The sequence below is a fragment of the Bos mutus genome, chromosome 18 (genome assembly GCF_027580195.1).
Source record: "Bos mutus isolate GX-2022 chromosome 18, NWIPB_WYAK_1.1, whole genome shotgun sequence".
Taxonomy (NCBI): Eukaryota; Metazoa; Chordata; class Mammalia; order Artiodactyla; family Bovidae; genus Bos; species Bos mutus.
Window position 1 is genome coordinate 61,075,865 of NC_091634.1, and position 27,797 is coordinate 61,103,661.

Genomic DNA, 27,797 nt, shown 5'->3' on the forward strand with positions numbered 1-27,797 from the left:
AGAATTGGACACGACTAAGTGAACTGACTGAACCTGACTTTAATGGATTGAAATACAAAAATTTAAAAATTAATGAACTCAAGGTGATAACTGAAAAATCATCATTAATTGCCTTTGGAAGATGTTAGGCAACTCATTCTGAAAGCTGGTAAGTAAAGACAAAGAATCATGCTTTTTTAAAAGTGTTATAAATATTTATTTGTCAAAATATTTTTTTAAAAAAGTGGAGTAAGACAAGGCTGAATTTCAGCTAATGTTATGCCACAATCACAGGTCACATAAAAAGAACAATAGCAACAACCAAAACCCCAATTGTCCTAGCAATTTCAGAGGATAAGCTTCAGTGTTAGAGTCCAGAGCTAACATAGAAGAGTAAAAGGTTGCTTGCCTCTACATGTCACTTTAAAGGGAAAGGAGATGTTGCAGGTAGACAGGGAGAAGGCTTCAACAGCTAAGGAAAGCAAGATCAGAGGGATTCTACTGTATGGGAGAAATCCTTACCTAGGGCTGTTCAAAGGCTGAGAAGATAAGGGTCAGGGTGAAAGGCTACAGAGACTGGTATCAGGAGGAAAGAAAAAAGTCAACTTAGAGGAATTAAAAAGAAAACAAAGAGACTTCCCTGGTGGTCCAGTGGTTAAGAATCCGCCTGCCAATGCAGGGGACCCAGGTTCCTTCTGGTCTGGGAAGATTCCACATGCCACCACGGAGCAGCCAAGCCCCTGAGCCACAGCTCCTGAGCCTGTGCTCTGGAGTCCACGAGCCACTATTGAAGTCTGCACTCCAGAGCCCGTGCTCCACAAGAGAAGCCGCTGCAATGAGAAGCCCGCACACCACAACGAAGCGGAGCCCCTGCCCGCCACAACTAGAGAAAACCCACACGGCAACGAAGACCCAGGGCAGCCGAAATAAATAAACAACGAAAAAAGCTTTTTTAAAAAAGAAAACGTGGTTGGTCACAAACTCCTCTGTTTACTGAGATATGAAGCAGTGGAACCATGTCAGCAAGGGGGACCGTGTGGAGCACGTTCTCCTATGTGGGACCACAGCGTGAGGATCTGCAGTCTGCAGTTATCCTACCTCCAGTCTTTCAAAGGCTGAGTACCCAGCTCAGTGCGCATACTGCTCCCGTTCATACTGGGCCATGTCACAGAGAACTGCATGCTGAAGCCTGAGACAGCTCACTCTCTAGCCCATAACTGTAGCCCTCTCCACCTGTGGGGTGCACAGCCCTGCTGCAGGATGCAGGGGGCTCCTGTCCCCTCCATCACAGGAGGAAGTGGTGGCAGTGGCGGCAGCAGCGCCTGAGTTTGGCAACAGGTGTTTGTCTGTCGGGATCAGCAGAAGTGGAGCTGAGGCGGCGGGTCACAGCTGTGTTCTGGACTTGAGGGAGATGGGACATGGTCTGCTCTGCGTAGTCGTGTGCAGATGCTGCTGCTGCCAGTACTGCCTCGTGAAAGTGAGCTCGGGAACGCTTACAGTAGTCGAGTGCTCTGTAGGATAGCATCATTGTAATAAATGGATTCCCTGTAGCCCATGGTGTAAGGTGTGTGCACCGCTCCATACTGTTCATTATAACTGCTTGTTAAGTCCGCCACACGACCTGTACAATCTATTGGGCACTCTCTTGACCAGTGCCCCTCTTTCTCACACTGACAGCAGCCACTCCAGTCTCCCATCCCAGGGGCAGTCCAGAGCAGCTGGTGGACAACTGCACATGCATTCTTTTGCCTGGAAACTTGATAGTTTCTCCTGTCAGCCTCCACTGCATCCTCTGCCCACTCCATGTGTACAAAGGCACAATCTTTCACAATGTCATCGTATTTGATGACTGGACCGTACTCCTCAAACTTGGCTGAAGCTTTGCTCTTATCCTTGCTGGCCGCACTCTGATGCTCCCCCACATGCAGCCAGCAGTGGTGCTGGTACTGTGTGGCACCCTCAGCCCTCTGGTCCTCTGCATGCACAAGGCCACGGGTCTTAACGCTCTCACATTCCAGCACCTTCCAACACTGCTCGACGAGTGAGCGGGCCTCCTGCCCTGTGGCCTCCCAGGGCAGGTTTCCAATGAACAATTTCATCATCCTGACAAGAGCCTCCTGGTGGCAATAGCAGTGGCTCCCGCATCAGAGAGAACTCTGCATAATGACGATCGTCGCTCATGGCTTGGTGCCACTGGGTCAAGAGTCAAGCTTTTATCCTGGTTTTTCTACCCAGACCAAATCTTAAGAAAATAGATGAGGAAAGAATGTTCTACTTTATAAAAGAATCACAGTAATATATATAGAAGAGAAGATAGAAAGTCACCACCTAAGAAAACAGTGGATCAAGGCTGTCATCCTGAGTATGTGATGAGAGGTAAAATGTTGATGGAAAACTTTATAATGGATGTATCATGGATAAAGAACATAACATTCGCTTTTTAAAGTGGGACAAACAGACCTTCTGTGTCTCCTGATATAATGCAACACCTCCTATGAAAATGATGCCTGAGCCCAGTTAAGCATCCTGATCTAAATATTATAATTACAGAGATAAATATGTTAAATGACATTACAGGGGTGCAATTATCCAAATCCAGAATGTGGGAAGTCTACAGGACAAGTGACTCAGTTTCTTCAATAAAAACAGAAAGAGAAAAATAAGTTACTATAGATTAAAATGTCTTAAAAGTGTTCAGAACATACCATAAAGCTACAGAAATCAAGACAGAGTGGTTTTTGGCATAAAGATATAAATATAGGGGATTCTCTGGCTCTCCAAGGGTTAGGACTTGATTCTTTCACTGCTGCAGTCAGGTTCAGTCCTAGGTCAGAGAACTAGGATACCACAAGCTGCGTGGCATGACCAAAAAAAAAAAGATATACATAATAGATCAATGGAATAGAATTGAGAATCCAGAAATAAATCCATATCTGCCCATGTATTTATGGTCAACTGAAATATAGGAAGGGTGCTGAGACTATTCAGTGGGGAAAGAACCATCTTTTAAAAACGAGGGCTGGGACTGCTGGATAGCAATATGCAAAAGAGTGAAGTTGGGCTCTTGCCTCACACCATATACGAAAACCAATTCCAAATGGATCAAAGACCTAAATGCAAGAGCTAAAACTATAAAAGTCTTAGAATAAAGCATGTATATCTTTGTGCCCTTGGGTTAGATAGACACTTGTTTCTTAGATATGACACCAAAGGCACAAGCAACCAAAAAAAAAAAAAAAAGGTAAATTGGGCTTCCTCAAATTTAAAAAGTTTTGTGCCTCAGGAGGCATCGTCAGGAAAGTGATATTAACAAGTGTTTGTGAGATACAGAGAAATCAAAACCCTTATACATTGCTGGTGGGAATATAAAATGGTATAGCTGTTTTGGAAAGCTGACTGACATTTCCTCAAAAAGTTAACCATGAGTAGCCATATGACCCAACAACTACGTTCCTACAAATATACCCAGGAGAACTGAAAACATACACCAACACAAAAACTTGTACACAAGTATTCACAGCAGTATAACTCATAGAAGTAAAAAAAAAATGAAAACAACCAAAATGTCCATCGACTGATGAATGGATAAAGAAGATGTGGTTTATCAATACATTTCGGAATATTGTATGACAACGAAAAGGAATGAAGTTACTGGTCCTGGTGGTAAGATGGTGACCACTACTGAGTGCGATGTGGGAAGAGCAGTGAATGAGCCAGAACTGTTCAACCACAAAGAAACTAAGAGGGAAGCAGAGTCTTTCAAGGAGCAAGGAGGTGCATACCATGTCAAGAAAGATTACAGTAATGCTTATAGCTATTATACATAGATATGTTTCCTTAAAAAGGCTAGCTGTTATGGGGGTTGGGCAGTCATCTAGATGATGATCAAAGGGTTCCAGAAAGCTCTTGGAGATGCACAGCAGTGAGTGAGGTTGTATGACAGTTCCACCCAGGGACTTCTATGAGGGGGCAAATACCACCTATCTCTAGGGAATGCCTTGGTGGCACCTTGCAGTTTCTGGAGAGCACTAGAACTTGACGATGAACATGCTCAGGCAAAATAGAAGTTCAGGACTGCTAATGCAGTCACAGAATATGGGAAAACAGCAGGAACAGATTTTGAGAATCGGGATTTTTGGAAGTTTGTTTCCTGATGACTGTGCCCTAGAATTTGCCCCTGCCTGCCACTGCTTCAGAATCATCAAAGAATATTTAGCAGTCTGAGTGGTTATCCAGAAGCCCAGTATGTGACCAGTAACATTTTGCAAATGGATCCCACCTTTGCAGCTGCTCTGTATGTGTGAGGTCTTTGCCTTTATTATTAAGGTTGTATTGAGGTGGTTTGGTTTTTTGTACAGCCTCTTGGGATGGCTCCTGACCATGAGGAGACCTGCATTGTCTGTAGAAATGCCAAATAGCACACACGAAAAAGGATGGGAATACAACATTTAAAGAAGGAAACTACAAACTAGCATATGAACTGTGCAGAGAAACTCTGGGGATAGACCCAAAAATATAAAAACATAACATACAAATGTTCAAAGCATACAAATGTCCAAAAACATACAAATAGTTCATACAGCTAAAAAAAAAAAAAAAAAACCCAATCAAAAAATGGGCAAAAGACCTACATAGACATTTCTCCAAATAAGATACACAGGTGGGCAATAGACATATGTAAAGATGCTTAACGCCACTAATTATTAGAGAAACATAGATCAAAACTGCAATGAGGTATCACTTGACACCTGTCAGAATGGTCATCATTAAAAAGTCTATGAATAACAGATGTTGAAAAGAGTGTAGAAAAAAGGGAACCCTCCTACACAGTTGGTGAGAATGTAAATTGGTGTACCCGCTAGAAAAACAGTGTAGAGATTCCTCAAAAAACTGGAAATGGGGACTTCGTTGGTGGTGCACTGGCTAAGAATCCACCTGCCGATTCAGGGGACACAGGTTCTATTCCTGGCCTGGGGAGATCCCCGTGCACCGCAGCTATGAGTCTGAGCTGGAGTCTGTGAGCCACCACTACTGAGCCCATGAGCCTAGAACCCACGTTCCACCACAGGAGAAGCCTCCGTGCACTGCGGCTGGAGAGTAGCCCCCACTCGCCACAACTAGAGAAAACCTGCTTGCAGCAATGAAGACCCAGCACAGCCATAAATAAATGAATAGAATTTTTAAGAAGAAGAAATTAAAAATAGAACTATCATATGATCCAGCAATCCCACTCCTGGGCACATACCCAGAGAAAACTCTAATTCAAAAAGATACATGCACCCCAGTGTTCATAGCAGCACTGTTTACAATAGCCAAAGCATGAAAGCAACCTGAATGTCCATTGACAGATGAATGGGTGAGGAAGATATATATATCACATATAGGCTAAAGACTGCAGGTAGGGGAGGAAGACATAGAGTGAACAGGGAGATTGCTTGGGAACTTTTGTGTTATATATATATATATGTATACAATGGAATTATATATAAAATGATCTATAATGGAATACTACTCAGCCATAAAAATGAAATAATACTATCTTCAGCAACTGGATGGACCTAAAGATTATCATACTAAGTGAAGAAATCAGAAAGAGAAAGACAAATACCATATGATATCACATATATGGGGAATCTAAAATATGATATGAATGAACTTATTTATGAAACAGAAACAGACTCACAAACATAGAAAACAAACGTGGTTACCTAAAGAGGGTGGGGGTATAAATTCGGAGTTTGGGAGTTCCAGGCATTCTTTGGTGGTCCTGGGAGCTTTGAAACTTCTGGTCCAGGGATTTTTTTTTTTTCAGTTTGACTAATGAAACTGTTTGGGACCCAGAAAATGCAGGCTTTCCCAGTTTTACCTGGAATGTGGACATAGGTCACCTCCTTCCTTCATCATATCTCCATGTGCTTAGCATAGTTTTGTTTTCTTAGTTGGATGCCCTGTGCCTGTGTGAGAAGGATGACAGAAGGGAGCCAGGCTAAACACTGCAGGTAGGGGAGGGAGAAGTGAAGTTGCTCACTTTCAAAGAGTTGGGTCTGCCTCTTTGCGGCCCCATGGACTGTAGCCTAATAGGCTCCTCTGTCCATGGGATTTCCCAGGCAAGGGTACTGGAGTGGATTGCCATTTCCTTCTCCAAGGGATATTCCTGACCCGGGGATCAAACCCAGGTCTCCTGCATTGTAGGCAGATGCTTTACCGTCTGAGGAGGGAGGCAGAGAGTAAACAGGGAGACTGCATGTGAATTTTTGTTTTACTGTTTAAATTTATTAAAAATTTAAGAGAATAAAATGTTTTACCCTTATTTTTAAAAAAATGATTTAAAGTACTGTCTTAGCCTACTCAGGCTGCCGTAATAAAATACCATAGACTGGGTGGCTTAAATAACAGAAATTTATTTTCTCACAGTTCTGGGGATTGAAGTCCAAGACTAGGGTACCAGCATGGTTGGTTTCTGGTGAGGACTCTCCCCTTGGGTTGCAGACAGCCACCTTCTGGATGCGTGCTCATGTGACTGCCTCTTCATGGGTTCATGGAGAGAGAGAGAGAGCAAGCTCTCTGGTGTCTTTTCAGGGCACTAATCCTATCATGAGGGCCCCACCTTCATGATCTCATCCAACCCTGATTACCTCACTAAGATGCATTTCCAAATACCATCACAATGGGGGTTAGAGCATCAGCACAGGAATTTGCGGGGGAGGGGGACACAAACATTCGGTTTACAAGATGAATGAACCCTGAAAATATGCGAAGTGAAGGAAGCCGGTCACAGAGGATCATATAAGATTTTATTTGCATGAAACGTCCAGAATATGCAAATCCACCAACTCCAGGAGCTTACTCAAATTCGTGTCCATTGAGTCCGTGATGCCACCCAACCATCTCATCCTGTCGTCCCCTTCTCCTCCTGCCTTCAATCTTTCCCAGCATCAGGGTCTTTTCCACTGAATCAGTTCTTTGCATCAGGTGGTCAAAGTATTGGAGCTTCAGCTTCAGCATCAGTCCTTCCAATGAATACTCAGAACTGATTTCCTTTAGGAGTGACTGGTTGGACTCCTTGCACACTGCAAGGAGATATATCTTGATATTTTTTTAAAAAAAAGAAAGGAAAAAGACATAGAGACACATCACTCAGTGGGCCAAAATACTGGGCTCTTGATTCAAACAAAGCAACTTTTAAAAAAATTTATTTTAATTGGAGGCTAATTACTTTACAATATTGTGGTGGGTTTTGCCATACATTCACATGAACAAAGCAACTTTTTAAAGTTTTTAACTTTGAATTGTAGGATAATTGCTTTACAATATTGTGTTAGTTTCTGCCATATATCAACATGAATCAGGCTTAGGTGTACCTATATCCCACCCCTCTAGGTGGTCACAGAGCATTGGATTTGAGCGCCCTGTGTCATACAGCAAAGTCTCGCTGGCTTTCTATTTTACATGTGGTAATATATACCTGTTTCAGTATTATAAAGCAACTTTTAAAAAGACATTTTTTAAATAGCTAAGGAAAATTGAATATGGATTCTTTTTTAAAATTGATCTTTTTATTGAGGTAACATTGACATATGAGTGTATGTTTCATGTGTGCAGCGTTATATTTCTACTTCTATATACACCACAGCCTGCTCACCACCAAAAATTGAGTTTCACTCCATCACCAGTTGCCAGCCATACAGTTACACCATATGTCACTCATTTTGCCCTTCTCACCCTCTCCCCTCTGGTAACCACGACTCTGTTTTCTGTATCTACATGTTTGGTTTGGTTTGGTTTGGTTTCTCCACTTGTTTTTTAAACTCAACGTGAGCAAAATCAGATAGTGTATTTCTCTGACTTATTTCATTTAGCATGATGCCCTGAAGGTGCATTTATGTTGTCACGATGGCAAGATTTTATTTTTTAAATTTTTTGGCTGTGTTTTCAGGCTTGCAGAATCTTAGTTCCCTGACCAGAGATTGAACCCATGTCCCCTGCAGGGGAAGCACAGAGTCCCAACGACTGGACCACCAGGGAATTCCCCAAGATTTAATGGCTGAGTAGTATTCCATTATATATATATATATGCCGCATTTTCTTTATCCATTCATCCATGGATAGTCACTTAGGTTATTTCCGTATCTTGGCTATTTAAAAATAATGGTGTGATGGACATAGGGGTGTACGTATCTTTTCAAAGTAATGTTTTCATATTCTTTGGATAAATACCCAGAAGTGAAATAGTTAGGTCATGTGGTAGTTCTGTTCTTAATATTTTGAGAAACCTCTCTACTGTTTCCCATACTGGCTGTACTAGTTTACAATTCCATTAACAGTATATGAGGGTTTTTTTCCACAACCTCCCCAAGGCTTGTTATTTCTTGCCTACTTGATGATAGCAGTTCTGACAGGTGTGAGATGGTATCTTACTGTGGTTTTGATATCTTTTCATGTGTCTGTTGGCCATCTGTACGTCTTCCTTGAAAAAATGTCTATTCAGCTCCTCTGCCCAATTGTTTTTTTTTTTTGAATTCTGGCTGCACTGGGCAGCATGCAGAGTTTTTGTCCCCCTACTAGGGAGCAACCCCACTGCCCATGTAATGGAAGTGCAGAGCCCTCATGACTGAGCAGCCGGGGAGGTCCCATCCTCTGCCTAGTTTTTAATCAGGTTGTTCAACTGTTGTTCAGTCATATGCATTCTTTGTAATAAATATTAACCCCTTAGTGGATATGCAATTTACAAACATCTTCTCCCATTCGGCAAGTTGTCTTTTTATTTTGTTGGTGGTTTCATTTGCTGTGTGGAAGCTTTTTAGTTTGGCACAGTGCCATTTGTTTATTTTTTGCTTTTATTTCCCTTGCCTGGGGAGACATATCTAGAAGATATTGTTAAGACTGTTTTCAAAGAGTATACTGACAGGACTTACCTGGTGGTACAGTGGTTAAGAATCTGAGTTCCAGTGTAGGAGACTCAGGTTCAACCCTGGTCAGGGAACGAAGATCCCACCTGCCATGGGGCAGCTAAGTCTGCTCACTGTGACCACTGAGCCCGCTGTAACAAAAGATCCAGCCTGCTGCAGTGAGATCCCATGTGCCACAACTGAGATCCGATGCAGCCAAATAAATAAATAGATTAAAAAATATAAATATATATACTACCTATGGTTTCTTCTAGGAGTTTTATGGTTTCAGATCTTACATTCAAATCTTTAATCCATTTTGGGCTGACTTTTGTGAATGGTGTGAAATAGTAGTGTAGTTTCTCTCTCTCTCTTTTTTTTTTTTTTGCATGTGGCTGTCCAGTTTTCCCAGCTCCATTTATTTATTTCTTTTAAAAAAAATTTATTTATTTGGCTGCGTTGGGTCTTAGTTGCAGGCACGTGGGATCTTTCATTGTGGCACTCAGGCTTAGTTGCCGCATGTGGGAGCTTAGTTCCCCGACCAGGGATCAAACCCGAGTCTCCTGCACTGCAGGAGATTCCTGACCACTGGATCACCAGCGAAGTCCCCTCAGCTCCATTTATTGAAGAGACTATCCTTTATTGTATGTTCTTTGCACCTTTGTAGTAAATTAACTGTGGGGTTTATACATGTGCATTTACTTGAACATGGATTCTGTGTTAGATGGTAAGCGACTGTGCGTGCATGATAAGTAGCTTCAGTTGTGTCTGACTCTTTGTCACCTGATGGACTGTAGCCCATCAGGCTCCTCTGTCCATGGGATTCTGCAGGCAAGAATATTGGAGTTGGTTGCATGCCCTCCTCCAGGGGATCTTCCTGACTCAGGGATCAGACCTGTGTCTCTCATGTCTCCAGCACTGGCAGCCAGGTTCTTTATCAGGAGCATCACCTGGGAAGCCCAGTATAAGAGATTACTGGTTTGGAAATGTGCAATAATAGTAGTTTTTTTTAATCTTAACATACTGGTAAAATGGCATGTCAGGGATTTGTTTTAAAATACTCTAGGGCAAAATTTAGAGGATGGGTGAAATGGGAATGACAGAGTATTGATAATTTTAGAAGCTGAATAATGGCTATATGGGGCTTCCCTGGTGGCTCAGTTGGTAAAGAAGCCTCCTGCAGTGCGGGAGGCCTGAGTTTGATTCCTGGGTTGGGAAGATCCCCTGGAGAAGGGAACGGCTACCCATTCCAGTATTCTGGCCTGGAGAATTCCATGGACAGAGGAGCCTGGCAGGCTACAGTCCATGGAGTCTCAAAGAGTCAGACATGACTGAGCGACTTTCACAATGGCTGTATGAGGGTCCATTATACTATTCTATTCTATCTTGTTTGGTTTGTTTAACAATGCTGTAATACTGTTTCAAAAACTACATCAAATATAGCACAGGGACAAAAGTATTGATTAGTACAGAATTCCAGAGATTCATCTTCCAATAGAAGATTCTGAGCTGGGCCCTAGGGCAGTGAAAGCACAGCCTTCTGGGTTCATTCAGAGGAGAGGAACCACGGGAACCACTCCCAGAAGACGCTTTGGATTTGACTTGATGGGGTTTTTACAGAACATTTGCAGAGATGATGCACTTCCAGACTTTATCAATTGTCTTTTGTTGTGTAACAAACTACCCCCAAGCTTAGTGGTTGAAATTAAACAAACACTGACTATTTCTCACGCTTCTGTGGGGTGGCTACTATTCTGGGCTGACTTGACTGGGGCCAAATGGACTAGTTTAGGATGGTCTCATTCAGATGCCTGGGGCCTCCTGTAGGAAGCTAACCTGTAATTGTTTACATGATGTGAGGCCCTCCCAGCAGCAAGAGAGGACAAGCCCGAAGCCCAGGCACATCCCACTGATCAGAGCAAGTCACATGGCCCAGCACAGACCAAAGCAGGTAGAAATAGAGCCTCCCTTGCAGATGGGACTTGTAGTTACTGAACGGAGAATGGGAGCCAAGGGGCCAGGCAGGGTCTGACTCAGCCCACATCTCTGGATGGCACTGACTACTCAGATGTGGCCAAGAGTGGATCCTGTGTAATTCATGCGCCCTGGTTCTAGAACCCTCACTCCATGGGTAGAGCAGAGGTGGTGGATGAAATATTATTCAGAAATATAAACCCTGGGCTAACAGAAGAAAATTATTCCTGTTTCTGCTTTTGTTTATCTTTTTTTTTCCCCCCGTGGCCTAAACTCAGTCATGTTTTTCTTCTTCCTCCTTAAATTGAGCATGTGTGACTCACTGCTCAGGACTGCTAGTTGCTGTGATGTCCCTCCCCACATTCTCAAAGGGCAAAGTGGCTTGATTCACAGGAGGAGGTGGGGCTGGGTATTAGTCTTGGGACAGCTCCCTGCGCCAGCCCTGTTTCTTCATATCTAGATGAGGGGGTTGCATGGCATGTCTCTGAGGCGCTTGTGGCCCTGCCCTGCCTACAGAGATGCGGCAGGTGGTCCAGTGCTCCATGCCCTGGGTCTTAGGTCAGGCCTGGCCTCTTTGGGAAGAAGGATGCTCTGTGTTGGTGTAATAGACCTGTTGCAAAAGTGGCCCTAATTCTTCACACGCACCCCCATTCATATCTTGTTCTGCTTTTAAATTGAAGTACAGTTGATTTACAATGTTGTGTTACTCTCGGGTACACAGCAAAGTGATTCAGTTACACATATGGGGAAGGGACAGACTACCCCCTCCAGGATTCTGGCCTGGAGGATTCCACGGACTGTAAGAGCCGGACGCGACCGAGCGCCTTTCACTCTCACCTGCTCATCTTCTCCTCTGTCTGAGGCACTGTCTGTTGACTTCCCCCCAGTGAGCGTGTGGCTACCTGTCACTGCCTCCCTCCCCTCCCCACACACACGCACCCTCCCCTGGCCCTTTGTCCTTCCACGATCCATAAGTCATGGTTCTGTTCAATTAGCATTCACTTTTGACTTGCTACTGTGACTTTGAAAATGCTGCTACTGCTAAGTCACTTCAGTCGTGTCCGACTCTGTGCGACCCCATAGACGGCAGCCCATCAGGCTCTCCCGTCCCTGGGATTCTCCAGGCAAGAACACTGGAGTGGGTTGCCATTTCCTTCTCCAACTTGAAAATGTTATTTGTTATTGAACTGTGTAAAATAATACTCCAGCTTTTGCTTTCTTGTCCAAGTTCTCTCTGCACCAGGTTCCACAGGACTGTTCTAAGCCCTACTCTTGCCTGGAAAATCCCATGGATGGAGGAGCCTGGTAGGCTGCAGTCCATGGGGTCGCTATGAGTCGGACACGACTGAGTGACTTTACTTTCACTTTTCACTTTCATGCATTGGAGAAGGAAATGGCAACCCACTCCAGTGTTCTTGCCTGGAGAATCCCAGGGACGGGGGAGCCTGATGGGCTGCCGTCTGTGGGGTCGCACAGAGTTGGACATGACTGAAGCGACTTAGCAGCAGCAGCAGCAGAGTGGGGCTGGGGAGGCAGAGGCGATTCTCAACTCCTCCCTGCCCTCTTCCTCACCAGAGAGAGGCAGACGGACAGACAGACACCCCTGAGCCTTCCCAGGGTTCAGCAAGGCTACTCTCTTAGGTCATTTCCTCCGTGCCTCCCTCCCCCTCCCAGAGAAGGGCCCGGCTTCTGTGTCATCAGGCAGCCCCCGCTTTGCGCCTTCCTTGGCTTCCACACATCTCTCCCATTCCCGTGGGTGGCACCCAGGGTCAGGGCTCTGTGGTGTGGCCTGAAGATGACCATGACCCCTTCTCTCACTTTCTCAGCTTCTCTGTACCAGTCTGGTGGTCCAGGGTGCATGGAAGAAGCCTTTCTGAGAGATATCTTAGTGAGGAGCTGGCCGGGAGAGTTTTGGGGCGTGGATGGGGTGCAGAGGCAGATTCTGGTGTGTGTGTAGGAGGTCCAGATCCGTGGATGTTCCGGTGGTGGGAGCAGGACAGGAGCAGGAAGCGCTGTCCAGGCCCCGGTGTACAGGACGCAGGGCTGAGGTATCTGAAGGGCTGCGGGACCGCCAGGTTACAGCGCGGGCCTGCAGAAATGGAAGTTCCATCCACACCAAAACCTGTCCACGTCAAAAACTGGAAACAAGCCAGCGGCCTTTCAACTGGTGAATAGAGTCTACACAATGGAGTACTACTCAGCAAGGAAAGGGAACAAATGACCAACACAGGCAGCATCCTGGCTAAACCCCAGAAGGCAGTCTGCTAAGGGAAAGGGCAGAAGACTGCACTCTACGATTGTATTTACAAGGTGTTCTGTAAACAAAACTGCTGGTTGAATGAGCAGGGGTGGTTCATTCCCACCCTGGGGCCAGGGCGGGAGGACTGGTTGACTGCAGGCTGGCAGGAGGGAACATTCTGGGTGGATGGAGGTGTTTTACATCTTGATTATTGTTGTGGCTATGTGGCTCTGTGCATTTGTCAAAATCCATAGAATTGTATGCTAGGAAAAGGTGAATTTTGCTATGGGTAGTTATTACCTCAGTAAACCTAAATAAAGCAAACACAATGACCACAAAAATTTTCAGCCAGGTCAGTGTTTGTGGTAATGCTGTAGCAGCAGGAAGGTTACCAGTGTGGGTCGCAGGAGGAGGAAGTTCAGGGGCGTTCTCACACAAGGGGTGAACAGATGCCTATGTTCTCTCGTGAGGCCCTGCCTGTCTGCTGGGAAGCTCCACGGGTGAGAGTCAGCCCATCCATCATTCTGTGGAGGAGCCATGGATGTCGCAATGGAGAAGACCCCCAGATCATACCTACTCTCCCCTCATGCCAACCACCTGTGGCCATTCCAGAGGGAGAGAGAAAGACAATGGAACAGAACTGAATCAGAGGCTGAATTTCAGAGCCGGCTCTGTCACTTGCCAACTCAGCGTCTTAGAGCCTCAGTTTCCTCATCTGCAAAATGGGTACAACAACCCATGCCTCACAGAGCCAGATGAGGGATAAATGATGGTGACTGTATGAAAGCGCCAAGCCCCATGCCCAGCTGGAACTCATTAGCCGGCTGTGGTTGAATTCCAGTTGCTCTTCTTACAAGCTGTGTGGCCTTGGACAAGTGTCTTAACCTTTCTGGGTTTGAGTTCCTCATTGATAAAATGAAGTTTTATGGCCCCAAAAGGTTGTTGTGAGGATTTAATGATTACAAAGGCCTTAGCTGTGGGCCTACCGGATAGTGAACACTCAGAAAAAGTCACAGCATTTTTATAATAGGGTTGCCAAATTTAGCAAATGAAGATACAGGATTCCCAGTTAATTTGGAATTTCAGATAAACAGTGAATATTTTTGTAGTATAAGTATGTCCCATGCAATATTTGGGATATACTTATACTAAAAAAAGTATTCATATGTGATGTGCTGTGCTTTAGTCTTTCAGCTGTGTCTGACTCTTTGCCACCTGATGGACTGTAGCCCGCCAGGCCCCTCTGTCCATGGGGCTTCTCCAGGCAAGAATACTGGAGTGGGTTGCCATGCCCTCCTCCTGGGGATCTTCCCAATCCAGTAATCAAACCAGGGTCTCCTGCATTGCAGGTGGATTCTTTACCAGTTGAGCTAACAGGGAAGCCCCATTCATGACATAATTATACTAAAAAAAAATTTGTGTCATTTATCTGAAATTCAAATTTAACTGGGTACTCCATACTTGGGGAGGCAGATTTGGAATGTGAGAATGGAACTAAGGCTGAAAGTGAGTAAAGTGGTGAATGATCTGCTTTAAAAAAAAAAAAAAAATCTCCCTGCAGTCCAAGTCATTCATCTAGTTTATCTATGATCTCCCCTCAGGAAGCTCTCTGGGTTTAACCCACACAGCCCATTCATTCCTTGGTCCTGCTTTGGTTTTGGCCCCGGGCTGTCTGCCTGTATCCTTTGAACTCGCCCCTGGACTGAGGCTGCCCTGTGGATGCCCTGTGGTCCTGCGTCTGAGCGGTGCACCTCTGGCCTTCCTGTGGGCCCAGCCGCCCGTGGCTGCTGCCTGCACGGTAGGCTCTGCGTGCCTGTGGCCGGGGGCTGAGTGGCAGCACCACGCTTACATAATCGGTTTTTCTCCTCCTTTCTCTTTCCAGAGCCAGGTTTCACACTGAGCAGCTGCAGACGGAGAAATCAGAGAAAGCACAAGCCAGCCACAGATTCCGAGGCCTGCAGCGGACTCTGTCCTCCCACTCTGAAGAAAGACCCCGAGGCAGCCGTCTCAGGCCAGGTCTTGCTGCCATGGGGCCCACGGCCGCCGCCCGCTGGCTGCCGCCTGCACTGTCAGGCAGATAAGGGGGAGCCCTGCCCGGGGCACCTGCGCCCCGCCCGGCCACTCCCCCGAGGCCAGCCCTTCCTCACTCCCGGCTCCCTCTGCTGACCGGGGCCATGCAGGCCCTCCTCTGGCCTCTGTGAGCAGACACACCTCTGGGGACACGCGTCAGTGCTCTGCAAGACCCAGCGCACCACCATGCCCCAGGGACTCGCCTGGCTGCGCTGTGAGTACCCAGCGGGGCTGGGGGGGTCCGTGGGGACTGCCCGGGGAGGCCTTGGCCCGCAGCCGGGCTCTGCTGTAACCACAGCAACCAGGGCATTCTTCCTGGGGAGAAGTTGAGATGCTTCCCAGCTTAATGGCAGGCACCCTCAGGGACTCCCACGCTGTCTGCCCTGTCTCCAGCTCAGATAGGCATGGTGGCTGTGAGCCTTGGAGTGAGTGGGCACAGTCAGTGGGTCATGGGGACAGGGCAGGCACTGGGGGTGGGAGGCAGGGTCTCACCTGCCCAGGCTCACTGGTGCTGGGAAGTACGGTGGAGAGATCTCTGGCTTCCCTCGGGGTGGCCAGTCCTGGGTGGGGGCTTATGAAATTGTTTGGGCCCCGAGACACATGAGAGGAGTGCAGGCTGTTCCCTCTGTCTCTCCCTCCGTAAAGAGCTACATCAAAAGGCAGGAAGAGAACAGTGTTGTTGGGAAAAAGAAAAATAGTTGAAATGAGGACAGAAAAGAAAAAGAATCTAGAAGCCTCTCGAGCCTGCTGGTGGGAGGCCAGACCAAGCTCCCTTCAGACTCCAGGATTCAATTTAATTGACTCAAATTCAACATATTTTTTCTGGTGCCACCCACGTGCCCACTGGAGAGGCACTGCCATGGTGACAAGGACCTGGGCTATCTTGTGCGTCTCTAATACCTGGCATGGAGTTAGGTGCTGGGAACCCTGTGCTGTTTACATGAGGTCTGGGGTCTGGTCCTCCGAGGGATGCGCTGAGGAGCTGGGTCCTCCCCGGCCCTTGCAGAGGGCACTGCAATGGGTCAGGATGTTCAGAATGGGTGGGAGGGCCCAGACTTGGTGTTCTGGAATTTTCCAAGTCGTGAGGGGCAGGGGGAACAGGAGAAACAGCAGAGCGAGGTGCCACTTGGAATGGTCTCAGAGGTGGGTGGGCCTGCATCCATAGTTCTGGGGAGGTGAGGACAGTGCTCCTTCCAGGGAGGGGGAACAGTGTGAGCAAACCTCAGCAGGGGGAGTGAGAGGCCAGGCTGGACATCAGTTTGGGCTCGGGTGGTTGAGGCCGTGGAAGCCAGGGTGAAGGGCAACTGACTGATGAGATAGCAGGGAGCCCTGGAGGATGCGTGGTCTGGGGTGGGGGCTGGGATTGGGAGTCCCTCTGCTTTGGGGAGAGTCTCTATTCCAGCCTTCCGGGCAGGAGGTGATGAAGGTCCCTTCTGAAGATGGAGGTGAAAATGAAGAGTCCTGGCAGATGGGCACGGTGCATGAGGCGGAGCGCAGGGGTGGCGGCCCGGCTGTGGTGGGGGGCTGCGGATCAGGAGCTCAGGAGGGACTGGGTGCTGGAGAAGTAGCAGCTGCCCCAAAGAATTGCCGCAAACTTGGCTAAACAGCAGAAATGCACTCTGTCACAGTTTGGGAGGTCAGAGGTCTGAAATCAAGCTGTCAGAGCTCTGCTCCTTCCGAAGGCTCTGGTGGAGGGTCCTTGCTGCCTCTTGCAGCCTCTGGCGGCTCCTGGTGTTCCTTGACTTGCGCCTGCATTGCCCCAGGCTGTCCTGCTCTGTGAGGCCACTCGAAGGGTCTTGCCCTACACGTCTCTGTGTCCTTTCCTCGTCCTAAAAGGACACAGTCATGGGCATTAGGGCCTACCCTAAATTCAGGATGAGTTCACCTGGAGATTCTTAACAACAGTTGCAGAGACCCTGCTCTTGGAAGGCAGATAGGCAGTGAGGCTGCGGCTCTGCTGTCCCTGCCTGCTCACCTGTGTGCTGCCCTGTTTTTCAGAGCTGAGGCAGCAGGAAAGGAGCTTAACATTGGAAATGGTAGTTGGGCTGCAGGGTTGGAGGAAGTCTAAATCTGGAAGAAGACAAGTCATCTGGGCAGGGTTTCCGGGGGCACCCACAGCTGCCAGTCTGGGAAGCATGGGGGCTCCGCAAGTCCCTGCTGCATGCCTCATTGCCAGGCCCTGAAGGCTCCAGACTGGGACTCGGATGAGGGCAGGGGTGTGCCACTTGGGGGTGGAGTGGGCAGCCAGAGGGTGCCAGCCACATTGGAAAGAAAATTCAGTGTGGACAGACACACTGATTGTGAAAGAAAAGACAGAAATTTGGATTTTTATGTGGCATCTCTGTGAACCAGAGTGTGGCCCCGAGGATACCAATCTGTGTCCTGTCACTTTCTGTCAAGCACAGTCGCCAGACCAGCAGCATCAGCTTGACTTCGGAATCTGTTAGAAATGTCGATTCTCTGCCCCCCCACCCCACCGCCTACCTGCTGAATCAGATACTGTGGGTGGGGCCTGGCACTCTGGGCCTTTACCAGCTTCTGCCGGAGAAGGCAATGGCACCCCACTCCAGTACTCTTGCCTGGAAAATCCCATGGACGGAGAAGCCTGGTAGGCTGCAGTCCATGGGGTCGCCAAGAGTCGGACACGACTGAGCGACTTCACTTTCACTTTTCACTTTCATGCATTGGAGAAGGAAATGGCAACCCACTTCAGTGTTCTTGCCTGGAGAATCCCAGGGACGGGGGAGCCTACTGGGCTGCCATCTCTGGGGTCACACAGAGTCGGACACGACTGAAGCGACTTAGCAGCAGCAGCAGTGGCAGGAGACCCAGATGCCTGCTCCCAGTTCCCTAAAGTGCTGAGTAACATGACCTTGCTGGGGTTCAGAGCACTGAGCATCCACACACTGGGAGCTGCCTTGTCTGCTCAAGACAGTGAGTGAATTGGACAGATGGTGCTAGAGACAGAGGCTGGTTCAGGTGGGGGAGACCCTGGGGAGGGAAGGAGTCTTGGGCTTACAGTGGGAGAGGACGCCCAGGGCAGGGGGCAATGTGTGGGCCAAAACCTCAAGGCAGGAGTGGTCTTGACAGGCAGGAGCACCCAGCTGAGGGGGCAAATGATGTAGAGACAAGGTAGGGAGCAAGCGGAAACACTGGTTTGTCTGTTCCTTGGTCTAAATATTGGTTCAAGAACATGGAAAGGGAGAGAGAGACAGAAAGTGCCAGATGGATTACAAATTTGCAAGTCTGTGGAAAGCGTGAGGTCAGACTTCTACGACGGGAAGAGCTGGTGGGCTGCAGCCCATAAGGGGCATAGGCTTGAGCAGACCTGAGTTCCTGGACTGGCAGGGACACAGCATCGAGCAGGTGGAGGTGGGGGGTTGCGGGGGGCAGGGGGCTGGGGCGGACAGCGAGGCCCGCAGCTCAGGCCCAGGAGTGTGTAGGAACAGAAGGGTTCCCAAGTGCCAGGGAGGTGAGTGGGGAAAGTCCAGTCAGTAATTCCTGCTTACAACCAAGAGGTGACTCAGCCTGCCTGGCTAATTTGGGGGGAAAGAAAGAAAGAAAAGGAAAAAGCACTGCTTTTGACTATAACAATAATAGATAGTAATTGTAGAATAGACCCTACAACATATAAAGAACATAACAATATCCCACAGAGGTTTGGTGCATTTCTTTCTGTTGCATTTTTCTATGTACGCACACACACACATATATAGTTAACGAATTCAAGTAATGCTTTATACTCAACGTCATGCTTTTTAAACTTCACTCAGAGGTTAAAGCGGAGAAGGCAATGGCACCCCACTCCAGTACTCTTGCCTGGAAAATCCCATGGATGGAGGAGCCTGGTGGGCTGCAATCCATGGGGTCGCTAAGTAGTCGGACACGACTGAACGACTTCACTTTCACTTTTCACTTTCATGCACTGGAGAAGGAAATGGCAACCCACTCCAGTGTTCTTGCCTGGAGAATCCCAGGGACGGGGGAGCCTGGTGGGCTGCCGTCTGTGGGGTCACACAGAGTTGGACACGACTGAAGCGACTTAGCAGCAGCAGCAGCAGAGGTTAAAGCGTCTGCCTGCAATGCAGGAGACCTGGATTCAATCCCTGGGTCGGGAAGATCCCCTGGAGAAGGAAATGGCAACCCACTCCACTATTCTTGCCTGGAGAATCCCATGGGCAGAGGAGCCTGGTGGGCTATAGTCCATGGGGTCACAAAGAGTCAGACACGACTGAGCGACTTCACTTCACTTAAGCATATCAAAAGTATTTTTCTTGTCATGAAAGCATATCGTAAGTATTCTTTAACAATGTGATTTTTATTGACTGCATTCATTATTAATGAACATCCAGGGTGCTTATAGATGTTCTCTATTATAAAATAATACTGCAGTGGAAGTCTATGTGTCTCTCTTTTGTTTTCCTTCACATTTATTCCTAGAGATGAGTTTAATGGGTCAAAGTGTATGGACAGTTTTAAAGTTTAGTGGGTTGAAATGTGAACATTTTAAAGTCCATTAATAATAAGAACTGCCAAAGTGCTTTACAAGATGAGAGCATTTGCCTCACTACTTCACCAGCATTTTAATAATTTTGTTCTATTAAAATAAAGCAACAGCAACAACAACAAAAAAAACTCATTTTCTATTTGGTAGGTGAAACATGGATCTGATTGTTTTAGTGTGAATTTATTAATGAGGTTCATTTTCAGATATGTCCCTTGCATATCCATATTTTGTTCTTTCTGCTCTGATCCATTGAACTCTTGTTCTTATTTGTTGCAAATTCTCTCAGATATATTTTCTAAGTCTATTCAGTTATGCAGAAATCACAGTTTTTAAAGTCACAGTGACCCACAGTGGTGAAGGCAGGTAATGTTCGGATTGTTTGTATGGAAAGAGAAACAGCCTGAGTGAGGCTCAGTCAGCATCCTAGAAGGACCACACGGGAAGGACCGCTACACACCTGCCGGTACCAACACCTGAGAGGCATGTCAGAGTCAGACAGAGCAGGGAAGACAATGGCGCGGGTCGCCCTGGAGTCACTGGGAGAGTTCTGACTAGAACCCACAGTTCCAGAGTCTCTACGTGGAAAATGCAGCAAAAGGCTTTGAAAACTCCTTGGCTCCAGACAAGGGGCAGAGGTTGCCCTGGAAAGGAGGGTGCCTGCCCCCAGAGCAGGAGTAGGCAGGAGGCTGGAGACCAACCCCAGGGCGTAGATCTGGGGGCTCTGCCAGGCTGAGGTGGGACTGGCTGCGCTGGATGGCATGTGCTTGTCTGAGTTGCCCTGGAGCCCCGGCCCCAGGGAAAGGCTTCCCAGTGCTAGGACGGCCTCCTGGGGGCCCAGCGCCCCCACCCTGGCCTGTGAGGACATGTCCCCTCGTAAAGGGAGGCGCTAGCTCGCTCTGCACACAGCTGCGTGAAGGGAGGCGCGGGCTCGCTCTGCACACAGCTGCCTGAAGGGAGGCACGTGCTCATGGCACACAGCTGCGTGAAGGGAGGCGCGTGCTCACGGCACACCCTCAGGAGCGGTGTGAAGCAGCAGGTGCTCACGTGTTCTTGCTGGGTGCGGCCCGCAGATCTTGGGATCCTCCTCGGCATGGCCTTGGGAAATGAGGGCTTGGAGCCGTGGCCCTTGACCCGGAGCGACGAGTGCGCCATCACTGGATTCCTGCGGGACAAGCTGCAGTACCGGAACCGCCTTCAGTACATGGTACGCACGGGCCCTCGCCGTGTCCTCTGCCCGAGCCCGCCTGGCCCCCGGCCCCTCGCACACACCCTGGGCCCCGGCTGCACTGCCTGTCCCTGCTCCTGCCAGCCATCCGCAGACCCTCCCCGCCTCTCATCTGACCCTTGATCCCACCTCCACGTGGCCCTCTCCAGGGGGGAAGGGATTGCAGGAAACCTCGGGGGAATCCCAGACACGTATTATTAACAAGGGTGATAAGGACCTGGAAATTATAACGTTTGATTCTTTTATTAGGGTGAATCATGTGGCATGTGGCTCTATAGGTCTTTTTTTTTAACAGCTTTGAAGACATATTGACACATAATTCACATACCACACAATTTATGTACTTAAGTGTACATTCAGCGGTTTTTAGTGCATTCTCAAAGTTATGAAACCATCACTATGATAAGTTTCAGAGCAATCTTTTAAAGTTATCTTCCTCATCCCCCAAAGGAGATGGTTTTGCCAGAGTAGTAAGCCTCTCATCCTACATCTTGGCCTGAGACTAGGCCTGGTCAGGACCTATCCTTTCCTGTGTCCCGGAGGAAAGAGCTGTCTTTGTCCCAGCCGGTGGCCAAGCACATATTTTCTGTGGAGGAGTACTGCTATGACCTCTGCCATCAAGGGCCAGTCCTGGATTCTTCCCCTGCATCAGATTCCTCTGGGAGGCTGGGGGAATCTGAGCCGTTTGTGACTCTGACCTCATCCTTTGTTCTTATATCTTCCTAGAAACACTATTTCCCCATCAACTACAGGGTCAGTGTGCCTTATGAGGGGGTGCTCCGAACAGCCAACGTCACCAGGCTGGTGAGAATCCCCTCTTCTGGAGTGGGGAGCCCCCTGCCTCCTGGGACACCCTGGGCGCCCTGCCTGGGAAGCACCAGGAGGCTTTCCTGGCCCCTCAGGCAAGCCCACCCTTGGCTCAGGCCCAAGCTTGCCCCCCACCCCTGGGGGCTGCCGTGGTCTCCCCCCTGTGCAGGTCAAATCTGGGGGATGTTGGATCTGGGGGCGGGGGTAAGGGCCCGGAGGCCTCTTTCCCAGGCTTCAGTAGTTTCTCTGTTCCTGCAGCAGCGGGCCCAGGTAAGCCAGCAGGAGCTGCGGTATCTGTGGGTCCTGGTGAGTCTCAGTGCTACTGAGTGGGTGCAGGAGGTGCTGCTTGAGGGCCACCCGTCCTGGAAGTACCTGGAGGAGGTGCACACACTACTGCTGGACGTCAAGCAGGGCCTGGGGGTGAGCACTGCGGGGTGTGGGCGGGGGTGTGTGTGTGCATGTGTGTGCGCCTGTGGGTGAGGGCTGCGGGGGTGCGTGCGGGCGGGCGGGGCAGGGCGGGTGCATGTGCGTGCGTGTGTGTGTGTGTGTGTGTATGCCTTCGGGTGAGCGCTGCGGGGGTGTGGGCGGGCGTGTGTGTGTGCCTGCGGGGGTGCGGGCAGGCGGGGCTGGGCGCTTGCGTGTGTGTGTGTGTGTGTGTGTGTGTGCCTGCGGGTGAGCGCTGTGGGGGTGCGGGCTGGCGCGTGCGTGCGTGTGTGTGTGTGTGTGTGTGCCTGCAGGTGAGCATTGTGTGGGTGCGGCAGGCAGGTGTGTGTGTGTGTGTGTGTGTGTGTGCCTATGTGTGTGCATGGCCAGAAGCGATCAAAGGAGGAGGTAAATGCGTGGAAAGTTCTGGCTTGTCCTGGAGGGTGTGGGAGAAGTGGGGGTCAGGGTGATTGGCTGGGCTTTGGGGGGCAAGTGATGCAACTGAGACCCTCTTAGGCTCTGCAAACCTGGGTGAGTCATTGACCCCACTCACTGTTTCCACATCTAAGGAACAAGGGAAAGGCAGAAGGATAAGTGGGTGGAGCACAGGGGCTTAGGGTGATGGAAATCTTCTGCGTGATGCTGTAATTGCACTTGTCAGAGCCCACTAATGTACAGCAGAAAGAGTGAACCCTAATATAAACAGGCTAGTTAATAACGATAATAACAGAGGTCCGTGACTGCTGCCTGTTCAGCAGTGTTGGTCTGAGGCCTGGGGTATATGTCTTCCAAAAAGCCTGAGGAGTAAGGTGACAAGACCACTGTGTTTGTGCAGGCCGTGTGTGTGCCGTGGGACCCCCTCCCCACACCCCCACTTGCCCTCCTTAGGACCCCGGTAAACACTTGCCAGGCCCCCAGCTGCTGCCCAGCAGGAACAGCCGACAGGGTGCCGACTGTGAGCTCCTGCCGACCCCAGGGTGCGGGGCCAGCGCCTGCTTTTGCAGCTGCCTGGAACTTTGTGGAGGCTCTGTTTTCCAGCAGAGGCCAGGAGGCTAGGCCGTGTCCTTGGTGGCTCTCTTGTGCCTGTGGGCAGGGTAGGTGGGGGCTGACCTGGGGAATGGACTGTGCTTCATTCTCAGTTTTCCTCGGGAGTGTCTCTGGCTCCTGGAGCTCCAGGGAGCTGCTCTGGGGGCTGGGAAGGAGACATGGGTAGGCTGAGGCCCTGCCCACCTGAGCTGTTCACGGTGAGCCAGCTTTTAATCTCTCCTTTCTCAGTGGTGGTGGCCGAGGGCCCCTCACAGGTGACCCGAGTCTCTGGGGCAGTGGGTCCTCCCAGGGTGAGGCCCTTGGCTCTCCTCTCACCCTCACTGCTCTCTCTAAGCCTTTGTATGTTAGCTTTCTGGGACTGCCGTCACAGATCACTACTAACTGACCACTTAAATCCGAGCCTGCGCCTCCCCTCTGCCAGTCGCTTGGGGCTTCCCAGGTGGCACTTCTGGTAAAGAACCTGACTACCAATGCAGGAGACATAAGAGACGTGGGTTTGATCCCTGAGTCAGGAAGATCCCCTAGAGGAGGGCATTGAAACCTACTCCAGTGTTCTTGCCTGCAGAATCCCATGGACAGAGATACTGGAGGGCTACAGTCCATGGGGTCGCACAGGGTCGGACGCCACTGAGGCAATTTAGCACACACAGTGGCTTAAAACAACAAAAATTATTGTCACGGTTCTGGAGAGCAGAAGTCTGAGATCATGGGGGCATCAGGGCCACGCTCCCCCAAAGGCTCCCAAGGATGCTCCTTCCCAGCTCTCCCAGCTTCTGGAGCTGGTGGTTCTGGTTCTGGGCTTGTGGCACGTCACTGCAGCCTCTGCCTGTCTTCACACAGCCTTTCCCTCTGTGTCCCATGTCCTTTTTCCTGTCTCCAGTCATTGGATTTAGGGCCCACCTAAACCCAGACTGATATAAACTGATATAAAGGTCATCTGGAGGTCCCTGACTTTACACCTGCAAAGACCCTGTTTCCTCACATTCACAGGCTCCAGGGATAAGGACTTGGTTCAGCTTCCCTTGTGGCTCAGTGGTAAAGAATCTGCCTTTAAAGCGGGAGACCCGGCTTCGACCCCTGGGTTGGGAAGGTCCCCTGGAGAAGGGTATGGCAACCCACTCCAGGATTCTTGCCTGGAGAATCCCATGGACAGAGGATACTGGCGGGCTACAATTCAAGGTGTTGCAAAGAGTTGGACGAGACTGAGCGACCAACACTTTTCACCTTTTCACAGCTTTTTTAGGGGGACGTGGGGCAGAGGAGCACACAACTCCACCCAGCACACATCACTCTGAGGAAGGGCCTTGCCCAGCTCAGGCCTCACAGCCCCCCTGCTCCGTGTCTGCTCCTGCGGCTCCGGGCCCTGCTCCATCCTGAGCACGGTGCCCGTGCCCCCCACACTGGGCCCCTTAGAGTAAGTGCAGTTCAGAGGAGCCCACCTGCTTGGAGCTGGAGACCCAGCCCTGTTGGCCTGCCTTGGCCTCACAATAAGACCGACCCTCCTGCGGGTCCTGCTTCGTCTTCCTGGAGTGGGTGTGGGTCTCTGCACCTGAAGGGGAGTGTCCCTGGGACGGGGACTCCTCATGCAGGGGCAGCCAGGCCTGCGCTGGAGCAGCGAGGATGCCCCCACCTCCTCCCGGTCTGGCCGCCCCCAGGAGGAAAAAGAGAAGTCTCTGTGTGTTGTGCTCGAGTGACGGGCATTGAGGGAGCCCCTCCCAGGAAAAATGGCGCCCACAGGAAGGAGAGAAGTTACTCTCGGGTGTTCTGGTCACCTCTTTCCAGGCAGGATGAGTTTGCCCACCCCGCCCTCACCCCCGCCAGCTCTCCTGGGATCTCTGCATGGGCTGAGGGTGGCATCTGTGGTCCTAAAGGTTTCCTCCCTTCCAGGGCGTGGAGGTCAGCCCCCAGGTGGAAGCAGTGTTGAACCTCCTGAGTGCACCAGGAAGCCTGAAGCTGGTGCGGCCCAAAGCGCTGCTGGACAACTGCTTCCGGGTCATGCAGCTGCTCTACTGCCCTTGCTGTGAGGAGCTCTGAGGGCCTGGGGCTGGGGCTGGGGTACCGCTGTCTGAGCCAGGTCACCGGGCAGAGCCGGGGCCCTCCTCAGCACGTCCTCTGCTCCCCAGGGCCACAGGCCATTTCTGAAAGCGGAGATGTACTTGGGTACACGGAGAGCTGTGCGACTCGGTTGGGGTGAGGGGCTGATGACCAGTCCTGCAGCCTCATTTGTGTGTCTGTGTGTGTCCCCGCAGGTAAAGAAAGCTCTGTGCTAAACTGGCAGGACTGTGAGGCACCTCAGCCTCAGCCTCGCAGCCCAGCCTCGGCACAGTGTGAGGCCGCCCAGCTGTACCCTCTGCCCCAGCCGCCCTCCACCTCCCTGCCCCGCGTCCTGGGACCCTCGGCTGGCCCCCCAACTCAGTGAAGCTGCTGAGGGCACAGGGCGAAGGCTTCCTGCCCGGAGGAGCCTAGGGTGACCTGGGGGGCAGCTGGAGGAGCCCCTGCAAGAGACGGACTGGGCCTGAGACTTCGGGTGGCAGTGGGGAGCGCCTCCTGGAGAGGAGGCCCCGCAGTTTTCCTTTGAGGGACACAGAGCCTGAGAAAGGCGCAGCTCCCCCTCTGTGGTCTCGCCTGGAGCGGCGGGGGCTGGGGCACCTGAAGGTCGTGAAGGCAGAGCCTCTGGCTGCTCCTGGCACTGCCTGGGCTGACCCCTTCCCTGAAGGCTGTGCCGACCTTCTCCTGAGTCAGGCGGTGGGAGCTGTACCAGGTGGGCGTGGGGGGAGCCCAACAAAGCAAGGCCGGGGAGGGGGCAGCAAAGCTGGGACAAGGGCATGGTAGCCAAATGCCACATCTTGCCATAGTTTATTTTTTCTATTAAACACCCGCTTTGTTTTGGTTTGCTTGCATCTTTGAGGGTGAACCTGGAGAAGGCTGCTTTCAACCTCCTGCCAAGTGCAGGAGGCAGGAACGGGGGGCGGGCTGGTCTGGCGCAGGAGCCTGGAGCTGAGGATTGAGTTGGAATGGTCAGGGCCTTCGCCAGGGTCCCGGAATGGGGGATATTTGAGGGGCTGAGTTCCTTCCAGCCCCGCCCCAGCCCATGAAGCCTCAGCAAGCCTGACGGAGCAGCGGTGTTGGGCTCATCTCCCACAGTGTGTCCTGGACACTGCCCTCTTCCCCCTCCAGCTGGCAGCTCCAAGACCACCCCCAGCAGGGACATAACTGAGGTGTTCAAACACATGGGTCCTGGCACGAGCCCCCGGCCACTCCAGCCCGGCCCACACAGAACCCACTGCCCCTCGCCGGGTCTGGGACGGTGGGGGCGGGGCGCAGGCAGGGCGGGTGCTGGCTGCAGGCACTGGAGGAAGCCAGGAGACAGTGGTGTTAATTACAGTACAACTTTATTAATACTGGGATCTTCACAGTGCATTTGTTACTTGTAGCAGTGACTATTTAAATCAAGGGAAGGGTGGGCTGCGGGAGGTGGGTGGGGGGGGGAAGGAAAGGATAATTTATCCAAAACAGACAGAAAGAAGAGAAACAATGGTTTAGATGGCATGGGGGCTGGAGGCGGGGTGGCAGAGGGGAGACAAAGTGAGTGGGAACCAGAAGGGGAGGCCTAGGGAGGGGAAATAAATTAAAAAAAGGAACAAGTTAACAACAGCACCAGAAAAGTTACTTCAGTCAAAAGACGCTTTGAATAGAATATTTCTCTGTACAAAAAGAAAAAAATGAAACAAACGTAAAGAAGTTCCCCAAACCAAAGTTTGTGACATGGGATGGTTGGCTCGGATCCTGAAGGGGCGGGCCTACTTGGCGGTCACTAGAGGGATGAGGCGGTCAAGGGGGTGGAGGAGCTATGTACAGCCCTGGGGGTAGCCTGGAGGGGGGGCCCCCGCAGTCTAGGTGAGGGGTGCCTGTGCCATGCCCACCCCCTCCCCCCGGGTCCCTGAGGCCACACCCCTCCTCAGGGCAAGCTCTTCCTCATGGGGACCCGGGTACCCCGCCCCCCCCACTGCCCCTTACCCTGCTCACATCAGAAAACCTGCGTCTTAAACCAGCCGACCTGGGCAAACCCTGGCGGGGCGGGGGGCAGTGTACACTCTGCCCCCAAGCCTCCGAGTGCAGGCCATCTGCTCCCCCGGCCCTCCTCCAGGTGTGGTGAGCTCAGCTCAGTGAGGCTCCTTTCTCTGACCTAGCGACTTACAGGTACCGTCCTTCACCCACCTCTGGGGAGCCCCTCAGAGGAATCCCTGGTTCCCCACACCCTCCTGGCGGCTGTGCCTAGACCCGTTTCCAGCACAAGAACTACCAGGAGCCCTGGGTCCATCCAGACCAGGAAGAGCCAGCTCTCCTGACCCCAGGAGCCCCTGCCGTGACCCTGCCAGCATGGCTGCTCTCAGCGGGCCTGCGGGTCACAGGAAGCCCTCCGCTTGCCCTTGGCACACGTGCTTTTACCTGCTTAGAGTTGGCGCAACATGCTGTGCGGGTGGAGGGGTGTACTCCCTCCACCTCAGTCCTGCCACCCGGGACCACCCTGGGATGGCATCGCCTCTGACAACAGTCAGGGCCAATCTCCCCCAGCAGCCCTCCCCCCCTTGGCCTGCAGCAAACGGGTGGGAGACCCAGCCCCCGGCCCCTTCCCAG

The 27,797-nt window shown here is 50.7% G+C and overlaps 1 protein-coding gene and 2 pseudogenes across 9 annotated transcripts in view; 2 read left to right on the plus strand and 1 right to left on the minus strand.

Moving 5' to 3' along the window:
- IL34 (interleukin 34) overlaps positions 1–26,694 on the plus strand; it is a 60,113-nt gene extending 33,419 nt beyond the window's left edge. For 4 of the 9 annotated variants that reach the window (XM_070388751.1, XM_070388755.1, XM_070388754.1 and 1 more), the window contains 6 exons: positions 14,963–15,364; positions 20,728–20,861; positions 21,609–21,686; positions 21,948–22,109; positions 25,047–25,179; positions 25,409–26,694. In XM_070388751.1, the coding sequence (XP_070244852.1) occupies positions 15,337–15,364; positions 20,728–20,861; positions 21,609–21,686; positions 21,948–22,109; positions 25,047–25,179; positions 25,409–25,578 (705 nt within the window). In that variant the 5' untranslated portion in view covers positions 14,963–15,336 and the 3' untranslated portion in view covers positions 25,579–26,694. Of the gene's footprint in view, positions 1–14,681; positions 14,879–14,962; positions 15,365–20,727; positions 20,862–21,608; positions 21,687–21,947; positions 22,110–25,046; positions 25,180–25,408 lie in introns of all 9 variants that reach the window. The other 5 variants (XM_070388749.1, XM_070388752.1, XM_070388753.1 and 2 more) reach the window with 3 other exon arrangements.
- Positions 1,069–2,081, minus strand: LOC102270949 (RNA-binding protein 4B pseudogene; annotated as a pseudogene).
- Positions 3,648–4,498, plus strand: LOC102271237 (dnaJ homolog subfamily C member 7 pseudogene; annotated as a pseudogene).
- Positions 26,695–27,797: the final 1,103 nt, after the last annotated feature.